This window comes from Malassezia restricta, chromosome V, assembly GCF_003290485.1.
Source record: "Malassezia restricta chromosome V, complete sequence".
NCBI lineage: Eukaryota > Fungi > Basidiomycota > Malasseziomycetes > Malasseziales > Malasseziaceae > Malassezia > Malassezia restricta.
The window spans coordinates 125,017-142,120 of NC_040197.1; the positions used below are offsets into that span (position 1 = coordinate 125,017).

The 17,104-nt window shown below is 54.8% G+C and overlaps 11 protein-coding genes across 11 annotated transcripts; 5 read left to right on the plus strand and 6 right to left on the minus strand.

The window, feature by feature from the left end:
* Positions 1–49: 49 nt before the first annotated feature.
* MRET_2908 (D-tyrosyl-tRNA(Tyr) deacylase) lies at positions 50–580 on the plus strand (the record flags this gene model as incomplete). The annotated part of the gene is made up of 2 exons (XM_027629535.1): positions 50–92; positions 126–580. 2 exons carry the CDS (start codon positions 50–52, stop codon positions 578–580), a joined length of 498 nt encoding a protein of 165 aa, XP_027485734.1.
* MRET_2909 (RAD51-like protein 2) lies at positions 555–1,857 on the minus strand (the record flags this gene model as incomplete). Its single annotated transcript, XM_027629536.1, has 2 exons — positions 555–651; positions 677–1,857. The coding sequence occupies 2 exons, from the start codon at positions 1,855–1,857 to the stop codon at positions 555–557; spliced, it is 1,278 nt and encodes a 425-aa protein (XP_027485392.1).
* Positions 1,858–1,928: 71 nt separating this feature from the next.
* Positions 1,929–2,919, plus strand: MRET_2910 (myo-inositol-1(or 4)-monophosphatase; the record flags this gene model as incomplete). The annotated part of the gene is made up of 2 exons (XM_027629537.1): positions 1,929–2,031; positions 2,057–2,919. 2 exons carry the CDS (start codon positions 1,929–1,931, stop codon positions 2,917–2,919), a joined length of 966 nt encoding a protein of 321 aa, XP_027485699.1.
* Position 2,920: 1 nt separating this feature from the next.
* Positions 2,921–4,384, minus strand: MRET_2911 (nuclear pore complex protein Nup54; the record flags this gene model as incomplete). The annotated part of the gene is made up of 1 exon (XM_027629538.1): positions 2,921–4,384. One exon carries the CDS (start codon positions 4,382–4,384, stop codon positions 2,921–2,923), a length of 1,464 nt encoding a protein of 487 aa, XP_027485698.1.
* Positions 4,385–4,454: 70 nt separating this feature from the next.
* On the minus strand, positions 4,455–6,491 carry MRET_2912 (serine dehydratase beta chain; the record flags this gene model as incomplete). The annotated part of the gene is made up of 1 exon (XM_027629539.1): positions 4,455–6,491. One exon carries the CDS (start codon positions 6,489–6,491, stop codon positions 4,455–4,457), a length of 2,037 nt encoding a protein of 678 aa, XP_027485701.1.
* Positions 6,492–6,625: 134 nt separating this feature from the next.
* Positions 6,626–9,187, minus strand: MRET_2913 (uncharacterized protein; the record flags this gene model as incomplete). Its single annotated transcript, XM_027629540.1, has 1 exon — positions 6,626–9,187. The coding sequence occupies one exon, from the start codon at positions 9,185–9,187 to the stop codon at positions 6,626–6,628; it is 2,562 nt and encodes an 853-aa protein (XP_027485700.1).
* A 388-nt stretch (positions 9,188–9,575) lies between these two features.
* MRET_2914 (dehydrogenase) lies at positions 9,576–10,535 on the minus strand (the record flags this gene model as incomplete). Its single annotated transcript, XM_027629541.1, has 1 exon — positions 9,576–10,535. One exon carries the CDS (start codon positions 10,533–10,535, stop codon positions 9,576–9,578), a length of 960 nt encoding a protein of 319 aa, XP_027485696.1.
* A 957-nt stretch (positions 10,536–11,492) lies between these two features.
* On the plus strand, positions 11,493–12,554 carry MRET_2915 (uncharacterized protein; the record flags this gene model as incomplete). The annotated part of the gene is made up of 1 exon (XM_027629542.1): positions 11,493–12,554. The coding sequence occupies one exon, from the start codon at positions 11,493–11,495 to the stop codon at positions 12,552–12,554; it is 1,062 nt and encodes a 353-aa protein (XP_027485695.1).
* A 133-nt stretch (positions 12,555–12,687) lies between these two features.
* On the plus strand, positions 12,688–14,499 carry MRET_2916 (chromatin assembly factor 1 subunit B; the record flags this gene model as incomplete). The annotated part of the gene is made up of 2 exons (XM_027629543.1): positions 12,688–12,808; positions 12,839–14,499. 2 exons carry the CDS (start codon positions 12,688–12,690, stop codon positions 14,497–14,499), a joined length of 1,782 nt encoding a protein of 593 aa, XP_027485697.1.
* Positions 14,500–14,575: 76 nt separating this feature from the next.
* MRET_2917 (UBX domain protein) lies at positions 14,576–15,413 on the plus strand (the record flags this gene model as incomplete). The annotated part of the gene is made up of 4 exons (XM_027629544.1): positions 14,576–14,594; positions 14,620–14,792; positions 14,818–15,100; positions 15,127–15,413. The coding sequence occupies 4 exons, from the start codon at positions 14,576–14,578 to the stop codon at positions 15,411–15,413; spliced, it is 762 nt and encodes a 253-aa protein (XP_027485717.1).
* A 179-nt stretch (positions 15,414–15,592) lies between these two features.
* Positions 15,593–17,101, minus strand: MRET_2918 (cell division control protein; the record flags this gene model as incomplete). The annotated part of the gene is made up of 1 exon (XM_027629545.1): positions 15,593–17,101. One exon carries the CDS (start codon positions 17,099–17,101, stop codon positions 15,593–15,595), a length of 1,509 nt encoding a protein of 502 aa, XP_027485703.1.
* Between the last annotated feature and the right edge of the window lie 3 nt (positions 17,102–17,104).

Genomic DNA, 17,104 nt, shown 5'->3' on the forward strand with positions numbered 1-17,104 from the left:
GGCACGAGGCGAAAAAATAAGGTCACGTCGCTGTTAGCACCTCGGTTCTATGAAAGCTGTGCTCCAGCGCGTGAAGCAGGCCTCCGTGCATGGTATGTAAAAAAGCACGTCTATCTTACCGGCAGTGCAGGGGCAGCCTGTGTCGACCATAGGCCCGGGCATTCTGGCCCTAATTGGTGTGTGCCAGGACGATACGCCCGAGCATATGGATCTTCTCACGAAGAAAATTCTCCAACTCAAGCTGTGGCCTGAAGGTGCGCGCGTCGTGGACGGGGTCCTGGCGCCTGGTGATGAGCATGCACGCGCTTGGCGCTCGAATGTGATGGAGCTGGGTGGTGACGTCCTGTGCGTATCGCAGTTTACACTGCATGCCCGCACAAGCAAAGGAACGCGCCCCGACTTCCATCTGGCGATGGCTGGCGACCAGGCCAGGCCGTTTTATGATGCATTTCTCGAGAAAATGCGTGCAGCCTATGCACCACATAGGATCCACAATGGCGCGTTTGGTGCGATGATGGACGTGTCCCTAATCAACGATGGGCCTGTGACCATTACTATGGATACATTTGAGAAAAAGTAAGGGACTGGGTCAAGCCATGCGCGTGTATCATGACGCCTACAGCACTTGTGTCCCAGGGGAGATATATTACACTCACTGTGAGCCGCACTTACGTACCGATGACCACGCACATCACTGTAAGCTAAGAAAAAACGCTGTGCGCTGCGTCCCAACACACTTTCGCTATCATCCCGCGTGGATGACTTGGATAGCAGGGATGGCTGAAGCACCGAGCCAGCATCGTTCAGACGGCGCGTTGACATCTGCATCGTCACCACGACCGTGATGCGGTCTTGCTCGGGGATCTGACTGTCTCGTAATGTTGTTAGCGAGCGCACAATGCACTGAATCGCATCCTCACGCGCTTTGCGCTGTTCTCGCGTCGCATTGATTGGCAGTGCATGCGCGTAGGTGAAAAAAGACAGGGTATCGATAATAAGGAGCGAAGTGCGGGGCGGGAGGCCCGGTACCTTGAGGACGGTACAAGCTGCGATGCCGGCAAACGCCAGTAGCTCGCCGAGTGTCGTGCAGCGCACTAAGTGAATGCCACGCAAGACAGCACGTTCGATGGCATGATGCACGTCGGCATCGACACCAGCGCAGTGAGCATAGCGTTGGGCCATAGACACGTGGTGCTGTGTGATGGCTGCGCGTGTCATCGACAGGAGGCGGACGGGCGCGATGCTGCCTTCCGTGTCGACCAGCACAACTTGAGCACACCACGGCTCAATATCCACGTCCATGGCATCCATTAGTGTGCGTGGCGAGCTGGGTGGCGTAGGTGCGTCATCGGCGGTGCCGTACTGATCCATACACAATTGCATCGTATGCATCATGTGCTCAAGTCGCTCTGAAATAGCCATTTGCATCGCCCACGTTGTTTTGCCGACACCCGGGGGGCCGACCACCTCCAGGGCCGATCCGATGGGAAAGCCGCGTCGCAACACGTCATGGCTCGCAGGCTTATCAAGTGGAGCATAGGCGCCCCCGCTTTGCCACCGACCTGCATACGTGTCGAGTGCCTCGATTCCGCTCAAAAGTCGTAAAGGAGCCCGCGATATCGGCACGACAGTGTCTTGCGCCTCGGACGACGCGCTGGACTCGCTCGACTCAACACTCACAGAGTCCATGGTATACTCATCGAGTTCATGCTGCGTCTGCGGCATCGGCATCTGCGAGAGCGGCATCCATGACACACGTTCGACAGGCTGCGATGCCGGACGCCTCAGCTCTGCCGCCGCACCGATGGGCGCCCAAGCCGCTTGCTCATGCGGCACATCGTCCCATGGCAGCGGCATGTCGTCAACCCATCACACCTCCACCTAGGCTGGGGCACCGTGCGCTGCGCCAGCGATTCCCGCATACGACCATGGCACTGCCCTTGCAAGACGTGCTCGATTTTGCGATTGATCTTGCCAAGCAAGCTGGTGAGGCGATTGTCAAAGGCTCTGAAACGCGCTTTGAGAAAGCAGGTACGCACACGCCACTCACATACAGCGGGCTTTGAGGAAAAGAAGAACACGGCGGACCTCGTCACGGAGACGGACCAGCACACGGAGAAGCTTGTGTGCCAAGCCATTCGCGAAAAGTACCCTGACCACAAGTTTATCGGCGAAGAGAGCTGGGCAGCTGGTGAGCAGGCGGCTATAACGAATGAGCCTACCTGGATCATTGATCCCATTGACGGCACGACCAACTTTGTCAAGGGATTCCCCTTTGTGTGTATTTCCATCGGGTTCGTGTACCATGGAGAACCCACCATCGGTGTGATCTATGCACCATTCCTGGGGTACTTGTACGCCGCCCGCAAGGGCCACGGCGCATTTATCACGACGCCCCTGCACCCTCAGCGCCGCTCCTTGCCCTTGACCCAGCCCGCACCACTGCCCTCGTTCAAGCAGGCCCTTGTTGCGTTTGAGTGGGGCTCGGATCGCTCTGCAGAGATTATGGAGAAAAAGACGCGCTCATTCCAGCGCCTGGTGGGCGATCGCGACAGCGGTGTGCCCGGCGGTGAAATGGCCCTCGGCGTGCGCTCCATGGGCTCCGCCGCTCTCAATTTCGCTCATGTGGCTATGGGCACGCTCGATGCCTACTGGGAAATCGGATGCTGGGCATGGGATGTATGTGCAGGCGTTGTCATCGCGCGTGAAGCTGGGTGCCTCGTACTGGGCTCTCAAGCTCATGCAGCGCACGCGCTCGATGGCCCCGTGTATCCGCCCCCGACGACGCCTGACGTGCTGACAGGCCGCAAATATCTCGTTGTGCGTGCCATTGGTGACAGTCCGCATGAATCTGGTGTCGATGCGCAGAAGCGCATCGCTCGTACGTTCTATGGTGCCGTAGAAGAGTGGGATCTGTAGACTACGTGTGCCGCACACCGACCAGAGGCACGCCTTTGAGACCCTCGCACACCGTGTCTAGGGCTTTGCTATCACTCATAAGCGTGTTCGACAAGTGCACCAACCCCTGCTGCAGTAAGCCCAGGATCTGCGTAATTTCGTCAAACGACGACTCATCGACCACGACCCATTCGGTGCCACCATTCACACGGCCCTGTGCTTGGGCTGCCTCGCGCTTAGCACGGACGATACTGAGCTGCGCCCACAGCTCATTCAGCTGCGCACGCAAACGCGCATGCTCAGGCGTCGTGTTGGATGCATAATGGGGCAGCGCACCATTCAGCTGCGCATCACAATTCTCCAGGGCTGCCTTGACAGCATCTTCGCTGGCTGTGAGACTCTGTCCACGCAAGGCAGGAATCATGACACCTGCATCCTTCGTGAGCGACAAAAGACGCTGTCGAATGCGCGTCTGCATCATCATGGCCGACTGCGCACGCACGACATTCGCCAAATCGTGCTTTTGACGTAGCTCAGCGAGCTTTTTCGTGAGTTCAGCGGCCTTGTTTGTCTGGCGTGCTGCTTCAGTCGCCTGCGCATTCGAACGTATTTGTAAGTCGCCAAAGCCGACCGCAAGAACAGGGTATAGACGGTCTGGCTCTGGGTTCTCTTGTAGCGCTTTATTCCACAAAGCATCGTGCATTGGGCCCACAGCATCAGGGCGACGCACGCACAACTGGCTTAGACTCTGCGCATCCGGCGCTCGATTGTATAAGTAGTACTGAAACTGACAAGTGCTTAAGTTGGACGTGTCCCAGCTGGAAGCAATGCGCTCCAGCTGTGTGTGCAGCGGCGCGCCAAATTTTTTATCTTGCACGGCGGGCGTTGCCTGTGGGGCAGATGTCGGCTGTGCAGCAGGCTTGGCTGGCTGTCCGAAAAGACTACCCTGCTGAGGCTGCGATCCAAACAAGCCACTCTGCTGAGGTTGCGATCCAAACAAACCACCCTGCGGAGGCTGCGAACCAAAGGTGCCAGAGCCTTGCTGAGGCTGCGATCCAAACAAACCACCCTGCGGAGGCTGCGAACCAAAGGTGCCAGAGCCCTGCTGAGGCTGAGGCTGCGACCCAAAGAGACCACCCTGCTGAGGCTGATTCTGCGACAGCCCACCATTCGACGGCGGCTGCGAACCAAAAAGACCGCCGGAAGTACCGCCAGAGCCTGGCGCCTTCCCACCAAACAAACCACTCTGCTGGGTTCCCAAGGTGTTCGTGGGGTTTGATGGCGGCATCGAGCCGAATGAATTATTAGCACCTGACGGAGGCGCAGCTCCAAACAGACCTTGACCTGCAGGCTTCTGACCGAAGAGCGATGTGCTGGACGTAGTCTGTTGTGGCGCTGTAGCCGCGCCCGTGCTCTGCGCACCAAACAACGGCGTCGCGCCAAAAGAGGGCGTACTAGACGGCGGTTTACCGAACGAAAACGCCATGGTACGAGGGAAAGGGACGCGCCGTCGCTGAATCGATCCACGCGGCTGTTGTGTTTATCTAAGCAAATGTCTAACAATCCGGAACAGCCACAGGGATCTTGACCGTGGTGGCCAACCCACTGAGGCTGGTCTCCTTGTACTTGGTATGCATATCAGCGGCCGTGAGACGGGCTGCATGAATCGCTTCGTCCAGCGTCACGGTATGGATGCCATCCGTAGATAGGGCCAGGTTGGCGCTCACGACAGCCTTGACAGCGCCCACAGCGTTGCGTTCAATGCATGGTGCCTGAACAAGGCCGTCCACAGGGTCGCAAGTGAGACCGAGATTATGCTCAATCGCCGTTTCAGCAGCTTGTTCGATCACTTCGGGGCTTCCGCCCATACACGCAGTAAAGGCAGCTGCAGCCATGGAACAGCTTGTGCCGACTTCGGCCATACATCCTCCTTCTGCCGCACTAATCGTAGCGCCCCGCTTGAATAACATACCGATAGCTGCGGCAGTAAGTAAGAAGGTCTTTACGAGATTCTCTTCATCCTCAGGTGTGAGCGCCACAAACTCTACCACGTAACGTAGCACAGACGGGATGATGCCAGCTGCACCAAGCGTCGGTGCAATCACAATACGGCCGCCTGCAGCCACTTGCTCATTGGTAGCAATGGCCCAGCACGACAGCCAGTCCATCGCGGGAAAATTGGTGCGGCGCGGTGGCACTGGCATGATTTCATGCTGAAACGAGCCGCGAATGCGCGGCACACGCGGTGCCGAGCGCGACTTGGCACTAGGCCATGCACACGTAGCCGAGTTGGTCATGGCAGTGCCAGGACCCAGGTATGACTTGTCTGCTTCAGACGAGCCGTGCCTATTACCAAGGCGGCGTGGACCCATATTTAGCCCACGCATAAGTCGCGCATACAGCTTGGGGGCTCGTCGTTTCATTCGCAGCGAGCCTGGTAGCACCTCCTGCTCACTAAGGACGCCAGCTCGGATGCCCTCATCCATCACGTTCCAAATATGCATGATTTTCGCATCAATTTCCTCAGGCGTGTACCATGTGAGCTCATTTTCATACACAATCTGCGCGATCGTAAGATTATGTTTTCGGCTCAAAGACAAGAGTTGCGACATGGTACGGAATGGGAAACGCGGCTCTTTCCTGGCTTGCTCCGAGAGCTGATCAGAATGAGAAGGTGGGGGCAAAGCGGCTTGGCCAGGTGTGGATGGCATAGCACCTTCACGACGTTCGCCATCAGCATCGTTTCGTCGAATCGATTTATAATACACATTCTCCATCGTATCTTGCGGATGGTTTTCAGAGGGTGGCGGAGCCGGCAGCATTTCGCGCGCGGGTCGAGGACCAGGCCGATCGGCTATGGCCATTTGTCCATTGACCACGAAGCCACCGCCAATACTGTAGAATTCATTGGTGGCAAGCAGGTCGCCTTCATTATTGAATACACTGAACCGCATACCGTTTGAGTGCATGGGAAGCTTTTGGCTCCAGTTCCACTCCAAATCCTTGTCATAGTCGAAATGCACCGATTGAACGTGGCCCTGATCCGGCGAGTCCTTGCCGAGTGTAAGCTTCTTATCCCGGATGATGGACTCGTATCGCACAGGCACAGAGTCCGTATCGACCGTTTCACAGTCGGCGCCCTCCAGGCCCAGTAAAAGTGCCTGTGGCGTCATATGCCCTTTGCCCGTAGCAGCAAGACTTCCGTATAATGCCAGCTTAATGGATGCCACCGAAGACAGGATGCCAGAGTCACGCAAATCTTGGACAAAAATCGCGCCTGCTCGCATAGGACCGACGGTGTGCGAGGACGATGGACCGATACCAATGGAAAATAAGTCGAACATGGAAATCACAGCATGTTCCGTGGTGGATCCCGGTATATCATCCACGTCTTGGTCGATTAGTGGTGGTCGATCGCCCCCACCACCATTCCCACGTCCGGTGGAAGGAAAGTGCATGTCCGCATTAGAACGGGGCCCTGAGATTGTTCTCGACTTGTGCGAAGCGCTCATCCATCGTGTATGGCTCAGAGGCGGCCACATAATACGTCCATTCCGAGCTGCAAACCTGGCAAACTGCCATGGCAGTAGCATTACGAGCGTATATCACGGACCGTCTCGTATGCTATGATGATCCAAATCCATCACGCAACCCTTCAAGAAGCACAATTTTTTGTACGGGGTGCGCCCTATGTTTCTATGACTAAACATGCGTCATTTTTTTAAACTCAGCTGTCGCTGAGCATATCAGGGACACGGTGAACGACATTCGCGAACGTGTACAAAGCATGACGCTGCATGTGCGCCAGAGTAAGGTTCGAGCTGCGGGGCAAGCCAGCTTGATGAGTGCGGTGGAGAGATCTTCCACGGGGAAGGCCAATAGAGCTGGTGGCATGCGCGCGCGACACACGAGGCGGCAGTGCATGCTGCATAGCCGATTTAGGAGCTTGCGAAGCGTGCCTACGCCACAAGCGCGGTGCAAAAGACGAGCCGGTCCGTGCATGACCTCTGTGGTTACGAGTTTGCTTGTCGTCCACCGTCATACTGCTCATAGCCGTGGAGATGGGCGGCATCTTGCTCGATTTGCTGTTTGCACTTGATACTGGCTGATGAAACTCTGATGCACCCGTATCGAGCGCTGGCATGGACTGTGTCATGACAGCAGGTAAGTCCTCGTTCGAATCATCAGAAGGGGGCTCTGAATTAGAACGCTTAGTTTGCAGTGACGACGCATGCTCCTGGTCGACCTTTTCCACAAGTTGATCGAGGGCAGCAAGGATTTGCGCCACCAACGGTTCGTAACGCTCCGAAAGTGACAAGGCAGCACCCTCTGCGGCCATAAAGCCTGGAAGAGCAGACTCATACTGACTCCAAGTATAATTGATGATGCTCGGCGGTGTCAAAAACAAGTCATTCATGAGCTGCAGACCAGACGAGCCGGCGCTTCCTTTCCCGACCCAGCCAGGTGGAACTCGGCAAAACGCAATTTGAATCAACAGCAAAGATGGAATCATTTGGAACGCTTGCTTCGCTGCAGGTGAAAGTAGGTTTTCAAAGTCGGTATCGTTCGTCAAATGATTTAGGGCATCAGGGTCATGAAGCAACGTACGAAGCACAGTTATCGTGCTTTGCAACGCTTCAAACGCTTCACGAAGCGCCTCATGTGCAAGATCCTCTTCTCCATCATCGTCCGAGTGGCCGTTTTCTGGGTGAGCTCGTCCAGCCACATCAGCCGAGGCTGACGTCTCCGTCGTAGACGTGTTGCGCTTGTGCTTGTAAGACACAGAGGGGTAAAAGTTGGTGCAGAATTGAAGCATGAGGCGTTCGAACACATGTAAATCTTGTAGCTGCTCTGCTACTAGAAGTGGATTCACCACATAGCAGTCAACATCGGTCGCAGGCAGGGCAAACTGACCACTCCACGACTCAAAATCTTCAGATGTCATAGTAGGCGATTGTGTGCCTGACGCCGATTCGCCCTGCCACTTGCGTTGACCTGATGGTCGACTCACATTGCGTAACGCATGAGCAAGCTGCGTCGGGGTCGGTACACGCTTCGAATGTTCCACAGACAAAAGCGCATTCAGCACCATACTCGACGGCATGGATCCAGGCGCACGACCAAAGGCGTGCGAGAATTCAGCTTCCACGAGCGATGCCGGCGCAAATACTGAACGTGACGTGATAATGAGAAGACCCTTCCAAATAATGTGAATAGCCACAGAAATGAACCACGCTTGACCATCTTGACCACAACGATCCACGATGCGCAGAACAAGAAGGCGATAAGCTGCATCTAGGCGCTCCTCAAGCTCCTTATGCCATGTTTGACGCTTCTCAGTTGAGCCATCTGTCTTACTGAGCAACGGCGGTGTCATTTGTGGCTGGAACGGACGGGGATTCGCGCGGCTCAGGCACTCTGTGATCGATGACTTGACACTTACCAGCAATGGCTGTACCACATGGATGATGCTGGTTTCCATCTGCTCACGCAAAGGTGACAGGATATCATGCACGAATGGCGGCATGGGTGGCTTTGCCATACCCTCTGCGGCAGTGGGCATTAGGATATTAGGAGAATGCAGCAGCGCCAGAGGAGGCAGACCTTCCAAGCACCGCTCCAAGCTCTCTTCGACAATCCATTCCAGACTTATTAGAGCCAGGTTGAACTCCATGGCGGGGGAGATGTGCTGAGCACCGCGCAGCGAAACAGGCACCTGCAGCGCCGTGGGGTCAGTGCGCGGCGAAACGAGTTGGGACTCGATGCGAGATATAAAGTGAGAGACAGTTTTGAGCACAGTTCGCGAGACGGCGCGCAGCAGATAAGGATCCACTCGCTCGGCATTATGCAGCTCATCAATGATAAGGCGAGTCATCTCAATCACCTTTACTCTGTTAGGCAGGCGGTTGTTGCCGTATACAATGTTCTGAATGCGTGGCACACTGATAGACGTGCCCGTGAAAGGCGACGTACCTGAATGTGCGATGCTCGAGACGTTGCATTGACTCGCCACAAATGCCTTATTGAGGAGCTCATTCATGCGCAGTGAAAACTGAGAGAGCCGCGAAGGATCAGTCTGCATGACAGCTTGAGAAGCAGTATGCGTCACATGGGTGGGAGGAGTGGTGGGGGGTGTGGAAGTCGAAACTTGCGGCGCCCGCTTCGAGAGTGAAGCGAGAGACAAAACGCCCGGTCGTCGTGAAGCTCGTTGCTTGTTGGGATCAACCGCTTCTGCCGATGAACCCGGCGCCTGATGATTCTTTGGGACAGTGCCAGAGAACAGGGTCATAGCGAGTCACCGATGAAAGTGTCGAAATACGATAGAAAGAAGTCTCAGTCTGGCTCGAGGTCCAGACCAGTCAGCGCGAACGACGGCACACCTTGTTGAGAGCGGACACTAGTTATAGCAGCACAATAGAAATCGCCTAATGTAAGCGATGTAGGATCAACCATCAAGGTTTTAACCAAGTGACACTCTTTGTTGCGTCGAACCAAGGGCGCTGTCAAAAGAGCTGGTCTCCAACGGTCCGAGGTCGGAAATTTTCAATTTTTTACCCACGCGCGTGCTTGCCAAGCAACTGGCCATGCGGCACGCTTCTTGTGTCAGCCACAAATAAAACTACTGGATTCAGACCAATCAATATGCGAAATGTCAGCATTCTACAACGGATCGTAGCTTAGCTCGCATGCTGGGCGACTTGTTCGTTGACCCAAGCAGCAAATGCATCCTGTACACGCTCATTTCTAGAAATAGGAATGGACTTGTACTTACGAGCCCATGCCACGTAGTAACTGCCGCCTTCGCCGGCAGCTTCAGGCGCCGTGTTCAGATAGAGCTGTGTGATGGCACCCATGTGAGCTGGGTAGAAAATGGTCGACTTGAGCAATGGTATCGCGATAGCGTTGAGTCCCTTGTCCCAGTCGCGAACCAGCTCTGATTCAAGGATGCCGGGATGGCACGATGTAAAAACAATGTTCTCTTTACCGTAGTGGCGGTGGAACCAATTGGCACTCAGAATGTTATACAGCTTACTCTGACCGTATGCACGGGTGTGAGCCGGTACGTAGCACGATGTGTGGATACCAGTCACATCAGTCGGATCGAAGCCTTTCGGCGATGAATTACGATGTGCAATGCTCGAGGTAAAACAGACACGAGGCGGCTGATCCGGGGTGGCCTGTGCTGATGCACGCAATGCAGGCAGCAGAAGTAGAGTAAGATAATGATGACCCAGGCTATTGGTTCCAACGTGCAACTCGTAGCCATCCTTCGTTGTCGGTCCAACGACTGGGTTCATGACACCAGCCGAGTTGAAGAGCATATCGACCCGCTGAACCTTGGTAAGGTATTCCCCAGCAAACTTTTTAATGCTTTCTAGACTGGCCAGATCAAGAAGCATCCATTCTACTTGACCAGGTAGTTGAAGTTTGGCGAGATCAGTGATAGCATGTTGAGCGCGTTCCTCACTACGGGCAGCCATGTATACTTTGGCGTTCTTGCTCAACAATACGCGAACAGTCTCATATCCAATGCCCGAGTTGCCACCAGTCACAATGGCGATTCGACCGGTCAAGTCAGGAACCTGATCAATGTTCCATTTGGGCGCAGGTGGAAAAAGAGCTGACAGTCCCAGCATCGTGCGTGAGTAATGGCGGGCGTATTTAAAGTAGAGGGTCTGCAATCCAAGGCGCTTAAATTGGATTGGGACCGTGCGAGGTAAAAATTAATATCGCTGCGCCCTTGAAGTGAATCAGCATTGCGTTGACCTTAGGATTCTTACTTCAAGCGCTCACCTCACCAAATAGTGTCTATCGCTCATGGGAGTAAGTCATATCTCGTCGACCTTGCGCTGCACATGTGAGCACATTGGGGTGAGGCACGCATCAGGTGAAGACTGCAACTGTACTCTATTCGGATGACGGGATGAAATGCTCAACAAATAAGAATGCTGCGCTTTAGATGATGATGCATACCTAATGGTAAGCATGTCGGGAAAATGATATCCCATCACTCTAGGTGCCCAAGAGCTTGATCATCAGAGGGCTCACTCATGTTGTTGTTCGTGCTGGCCCAACATGGCACAAGCAAATCATACACTACATTTCGTCGCAGAGCATCCTGAAACAAAAACCTTTGCTTAAGTATGTCAAACACAAGTCTTAATGCTCGCAGCGAGCGCGACAGCTCCTTGTGAGAACCTTTCTTGCGTTGTTACATGGAGCTTCACCGCGTAGGAAGGTTATGTTTTTCACAAGATAAAACTTGCCTTTACTTCTAGGAATGTTCAAACTTGTGGCCGATGCTGATCTCTCTGGGCCAGTAGATCTAAGCTTTATTCGGGCTGCGCATCGCTTCCTCCAATCTGTTCGCGTGGTCGAGCATCTAGAGATGATCGCATATCATCTCAAAGTATGACCCAGCTGTCTATGTGCAATTTGATATGATAAGTTTCAAAAAGAAAATTATCGTGTATGGATCAGATTGGATGCAACAGCATACTATAACCCTAAGCAATGGTGCTTTATAGCCATGCTCAGCATTAACACCAGAGGTTGGCAAGTGCGCTCTAACCTCCACTTGACCTGTTGCCACCATGTCAGAATCCGTACCTGCCAATGTGCAGCAGCTGCGAGCCATGTTCGAAGGGGGCGATACATCTACTAACGCGACGCAAAGCACAGAAAATGAGGCGTTTATTACGAAGCCCAGTCTAAAACCAAAGCCGGCGCACTTGTCCAAGGCTGCTGACCGAGCCGGTGCGGACTCGGCCAAGTTATCTGGGGACAAGCCTTCCGACCCCCGGCAGGGCATTCAGGCAAGTGAGGCAGACACCCCCATCCATGCACAAAGCAGTGTCCTAAGTACAGAGGCCTTGAGTGAAAGTGATTCTCAGGAAAACGCTACAAATGCACAAAGCACAGGCAATGAGCGAGCCTCTAGTTTGCCTTTGGAGTCCATTCAGGCACCCATGTCAAATATGTCCCTTTCTGACGATAAAATGCAGCATGATCATGTCATATTACCAGAGCCGCATTCACCCTCTCTGGAAAAGAGTCCTGCAAACGAGGATCCTGCCTCCACTGAAGTTACAGATACCAACGCTTCTCAAAGTACAAATCGAACACCAATTAATGTAAACGTATCGGAGAAGAAATGCAAGCCACAGCTTCCACCTCGTCCTCCCAAACCACATGCAGAGAAGTCAGTGGCATCATCTTCATCATACGTCGCTCGACGCCCGGCTCCAGCTCGTCCAGCCACAAAACATTCATTGCATGCTAGGACTCCGAGTGCGGCGGATGCGGAAGGAACTCAAGCTACCGCTATGCGTGCTGCACCACCCAGTTCCGGTCAGGTACCTTCGCGCTATGACATATGCTTTGACTCCATTTGTACAGACTCATCGTCTCCTATTGCCCGTTCTGGTACCGTGTATGAAGTATGGATGCGCAGTGGCCTGCCTCAAGATGAGCTGGCAGCGATCTGGAGAGTTGTGGCTGGCAGCGACCCGACTATCGAGGGTCTTTCGCGTACACAATTTACAACAGGTCTCCGCACAATTGATTCTTATCTACGTCGCGATTACATTTTGAGCAGCACCGCATCAGGTCCCAGCCCCGCATCTGCTGCCCCTGTCTTGCCGGCGCGCTCTTAAGCTTCATAGGGAAAATGTACATGACTTGCCACCCTTTCGAGGATCGGCCGAGTGTCGATTTCTACGGTGCGCGCAACGCGATGTGGATCCTATATTCATCACCACCGCGGATACAGCGCGTGACGCGCTGACTATGGTCCAATGTGTGACATTCGAAATTCGTTGGCATAATACGCTGCCTATATACTCTTGCTCTTTTCAGCCTATATCCGCTGCTCGCTTGACGCAAGTACTGGATCATAATCTAGGGCAAGGTGCGTTGACGTGTTTGAACTGACAAGTAGCTGCTGGTTTACCTCCTGGGCAGTGCCTGGCCGGTGATGAGCGGAAAGGACAGGAAGATCATCAAGCAAAAGTGCCAGTGCTAGCTGGGGGTCAGAGCTGGCGCCTCGCCACCGCAGGCGGTGATAACAATGTGCGCATTTGGATGATCCACCCAAATATCCCATCGCCGTCCGCCCTTGCGGCTGCATCTGGTGTGAAACCCAACCCACCACGTTCTGAATATATTGCTACACTTGCCAGGCACACTGGCGTTGTCAACGTGGTTCGCTTCTCGCCACATGGAGATATGTTGGCGTCTGCTGGTGACGATGGTAATGTGCTTTTTTGGGTCCGCCAGGATCCTAGTCGTCAGCCCTTTGGAGAGACACAATTCTCAGCTGGCGCAGAGACCGATGGCGTGATTGACAAGGAGTCTTGGCGCGTACGACTCATGACTCGTGCGACGACGCTGGAGTTGTATGACCTAGCATGGAGTCCAGACGGGGACTATGTGGCTGTGGGCGGGACAGATTTTTGCGTTCGTGTCATTCGTGTTTCGGATGGCTCGATTGTACGAAGCATTTCTGATCATCAGCACTATGTCCAGGGCATTGCATGGGATCCTTTGCAAATGTATCTTGCGACTCAAAGTAGTGACAGACACATGCACGTGTACGAACTGCAACAAGGTAAGACGACTGTGAGTACGCAACTCCTAAGTCGTCATACGCGCTCCGAGATGCGATGTCGAGCTGTCTCAGAGGCGTTACCTTCTTCTCAAACAGCCCCCGCATCCAATGCACCCCTCCAGGACTCCTCTGTGACCATCCCTCCTATCAAGGCGCCCAAGCCCACTCCGGTTGCCTCGTCTGCTCAGCCTGATCAAGTCCAAAAGCTGTATGGTGATGATCGATGCACGAGCTTCTTTCGCCGATTAGACTTTTCGCCAGACGGTGCCCTCTTGGCGACGCCTGCGGGTCTCTTTCCATCCAGTTCTGATGAACATGAGAAGGCGACGACCGCATCGACCAGCGCCACCTACATCTATGGACGTGCCAATTTTTCTCGGGCTAACACACCTATTGCTGCTTTGCCGGGGCATAAATCTACCGTCGTTGTCGTGCGCTTTTCACCGATTTTATACGGACTCCGCCCGACATCCCTGAATACGGAGAGAGGCCATCCTTTGCACGTCGCAGGCAAGGATCACGATGAACCCATGTCCGCTTCGGCTTCTGTGCCAGTGAGTGTGATTGGTCTTCCGTATCGCATGGTGTATGCTGTCGCCACACAGGAAAGCGTGTGGATTTACGACACCCAGCAAGCTGGTCCACTGTGCTGCTTCAGTAACTTACATTATGCATCCTTTACAGACCTAACGTGGTCCCCAGACGGACAATCACTCATGATGTCGTCGTCGGATGGCTACTGTTCACTGGCTGTGTTTGATTACCACGAGCTGGGACGGCCGTATCTTTATGGCAAGCAGCCTTCTCTCCACCCTATCCCGAGTCGAGCCCCGGAACCTTCGGCTCCTATACCCGCACCCGCACCCCAGACGGCGCACCCGGCGAACAGTCCGGCGGAACCTATGAAGGAGGAGAAAGAGGCCCCCTCTACCACGTCCGAGCCCAAGAAAAAGCGACGCGTGGCACTCACGTATGAAGGTCCGCTCTCGTAGGTATCACGTGTAGCCTCCATCAAGGCGGCCGGTGCGTTGGTCGTGCGCCTCCACTTGGTCTGCACGACACACGACGATGAGTGCAAGAGAATCATGTAGGTGACGATCTTCTGACGGCAGTGATGGAGATGGGATTCGCGCCTGAACGTATTGAGTGGGCGCTCAGATCCACGAATGCGACACTGGAAGCGGCGTTGGATCACATCGAAATGCATCAGGACGAGCCTGTGCCTCCAGACGCCACGTCGCCCGTGGGCGACGATGCTGAATCGTCCGAGACCGCGGTCCCTCAGGTGCGTAAAAAAGTGCTAAAACAAGTCTATTAAGTGCAATGTGTGTAACAAGCAATTCCGTGATATGGACCTGGCTAAATATCATGCGGATAAATCAGGTCACGAGGACTTTAGCGAGAGTGCGGAGGCCATCAAGCCACTCTCGCCGGAAGAGCGTGAAAAGCGTCTGGCTGAACTGCGTGAAAAAGCAGCATTGCGCCGATCTGCGCAAGAGGCAGAGTATGCAAAAGACCAACGCGCGAATGAAATGATCCGACGCAAGGCGGGGCAAGAAGCAGTTCAGGCTCGCGAGGAGCTTGAGCGCAAAGGTACGTGCCGTCGTGATTGATGTCAGAACGTATAAAGGAGGCTGAAAAGAAACGCCGTGAGCGTTTAGAGGATGTACGTGCAACTATACTCACATCTAGATGGCAGCGAAAGAGCGTGTTCGGCGCCAAATTGAGGAAGACAAGCAGCGCCGGGCCGAAAAGGCTGCGCGCGAAAAAGAGCTGCGTCAAGGCATTCAGAAGCCAGCCGCACCAGCCGTGCCATTGGCTGCACAGCTTCCTAAAGTCAGTGGTCACGGAACCGAGACACGACTGCGCGTGCGCGCACCGGGGGGTATATGGATGGGCACGCTGAGTGTGGACGCCACGCTGAATGACGTGGAAAAGGCTGTGCTCTCTGACGGGAAGGGAGGAAGTGCTTCCTCTCTCGCATTTTCAACGACATTCCCACGAAAGACGTACACATCGGAGGAATGCAGTCAGACGCTCCAAGCGCTGGGACTATATCCCAACGCCGCCTTGGAGGCGCAGTGATCAGCGTTGCAGACAGAGCCATAGTAGCAGGGGGATAAGGGTCGTGTGGCCGATGTCACGAAGAATGCGCCTGAGCATCGCCGTCTTGCTTGGTGCGTGGGTCGTGTCATTATGGATGGGGAGATAGGCGCTCGAGCGAAGAGAGAGACGCCGCCATGTCAGATACATGACTGAGGCGATAAAGCAGGGCAGGTAGACAAATAGCCAGAGTCCCACCTGGTCGGGTAATAGGCAGGGAGTGTATTCCATGGGCGCCTCAGCATGCAGCTGGAGCCATGCATACCCGGGATGACGCACGCCTTCGAGCATGGATATCGACTTGACAGTGAGCTCGGGTGCATCCGCCGAATCAAAGCCAGCTACATGGCCACGAGGCGTCGTGCGGATGCCCTTGTGAATAGCCTCGCAATGATCATGGTCGTCGCCGGAAAAAATCAGAGCGGGCTGGATCGAATCCAAGACGTAGTGCGACACATTCTTGCGCACGAGATTTTGGTACGTCCGAGCCGCATCACCGCCCTGCAAGATGTCGCCACCTCGTGCAGAAGCGCGGGACGACTCGCGGTGCACACCGTGTATGGCAGAGCGCCAGGGAATATCACAAGCGTGCTCTGCTTCCTTGCGTTCCAAGGGCACGTGTGAAAAGAGAACGCGTGGCACAGTCTGATTTTGCCGGAGCATATCCACGAGGCGCGTCGTGCGTGCCGCGTTGCTCTTGGCCAGCTCCCACGGCACATCATGTCCGACCGGCTCCATGCTTACGAGATCCAATGCATCCAACAAAATGAGCTCGTGCGTCGTGGCCTGCCCCGCCACAGCAATCGGAATACGCGCATTCCACGATGTCTGGCCACTCTCGCTCAACACGTACTGCTCATTGACGAAGGGAGCGTGTTCTTGCTCGAACCAAGATTTGGCACGAGCCGTGCCTGGCCCAGGTTCACCTGTCTGGAAGTGCGGTAGGCCAGTATCATGATTGCCCGGGATCACGAGGGCGGGCCATGTGTCATGAGCTAATCGTGGGCGTAGCGGGAGAGAGGAGGCATGCCGCAGCAGCTGCATGCCTTGGAACAAGGCCTTCCAGCGAGTTTGCAGTGCCAGCCATCGATCGAAACTGAGGAACCAGCGCCCACGATCCGTCATGTCGCCCAAAAATATGACCAGGTCCGCAGGCCGCGGGCCACGCCACAAGGATGCACCGAGGCCCTGTCGCGTAACGGCAAGCCAGCTCTTGCGTATGTATTGGTCTGATACATGGCTGACGAGAGCTGTCATAGCATGCGAGAATGACTTGTAGGTGTGCAAGCTGACGACTTGCGGGTCACTAATGATCAGGACCCGGAACGACGCGCCGTGCTCGGGTACGTCGCACGCACTCGTAGCCCTGTAAAACACACCGCGCTCCACCCAAAACACCAGTAGGCACCAGACACATCGAAGAAGCTGGACGGTATGCGACGGCCACACAAGGCCCCACGCTATGAGCGGGAGCGGCGCTCTACCCCTCATGGT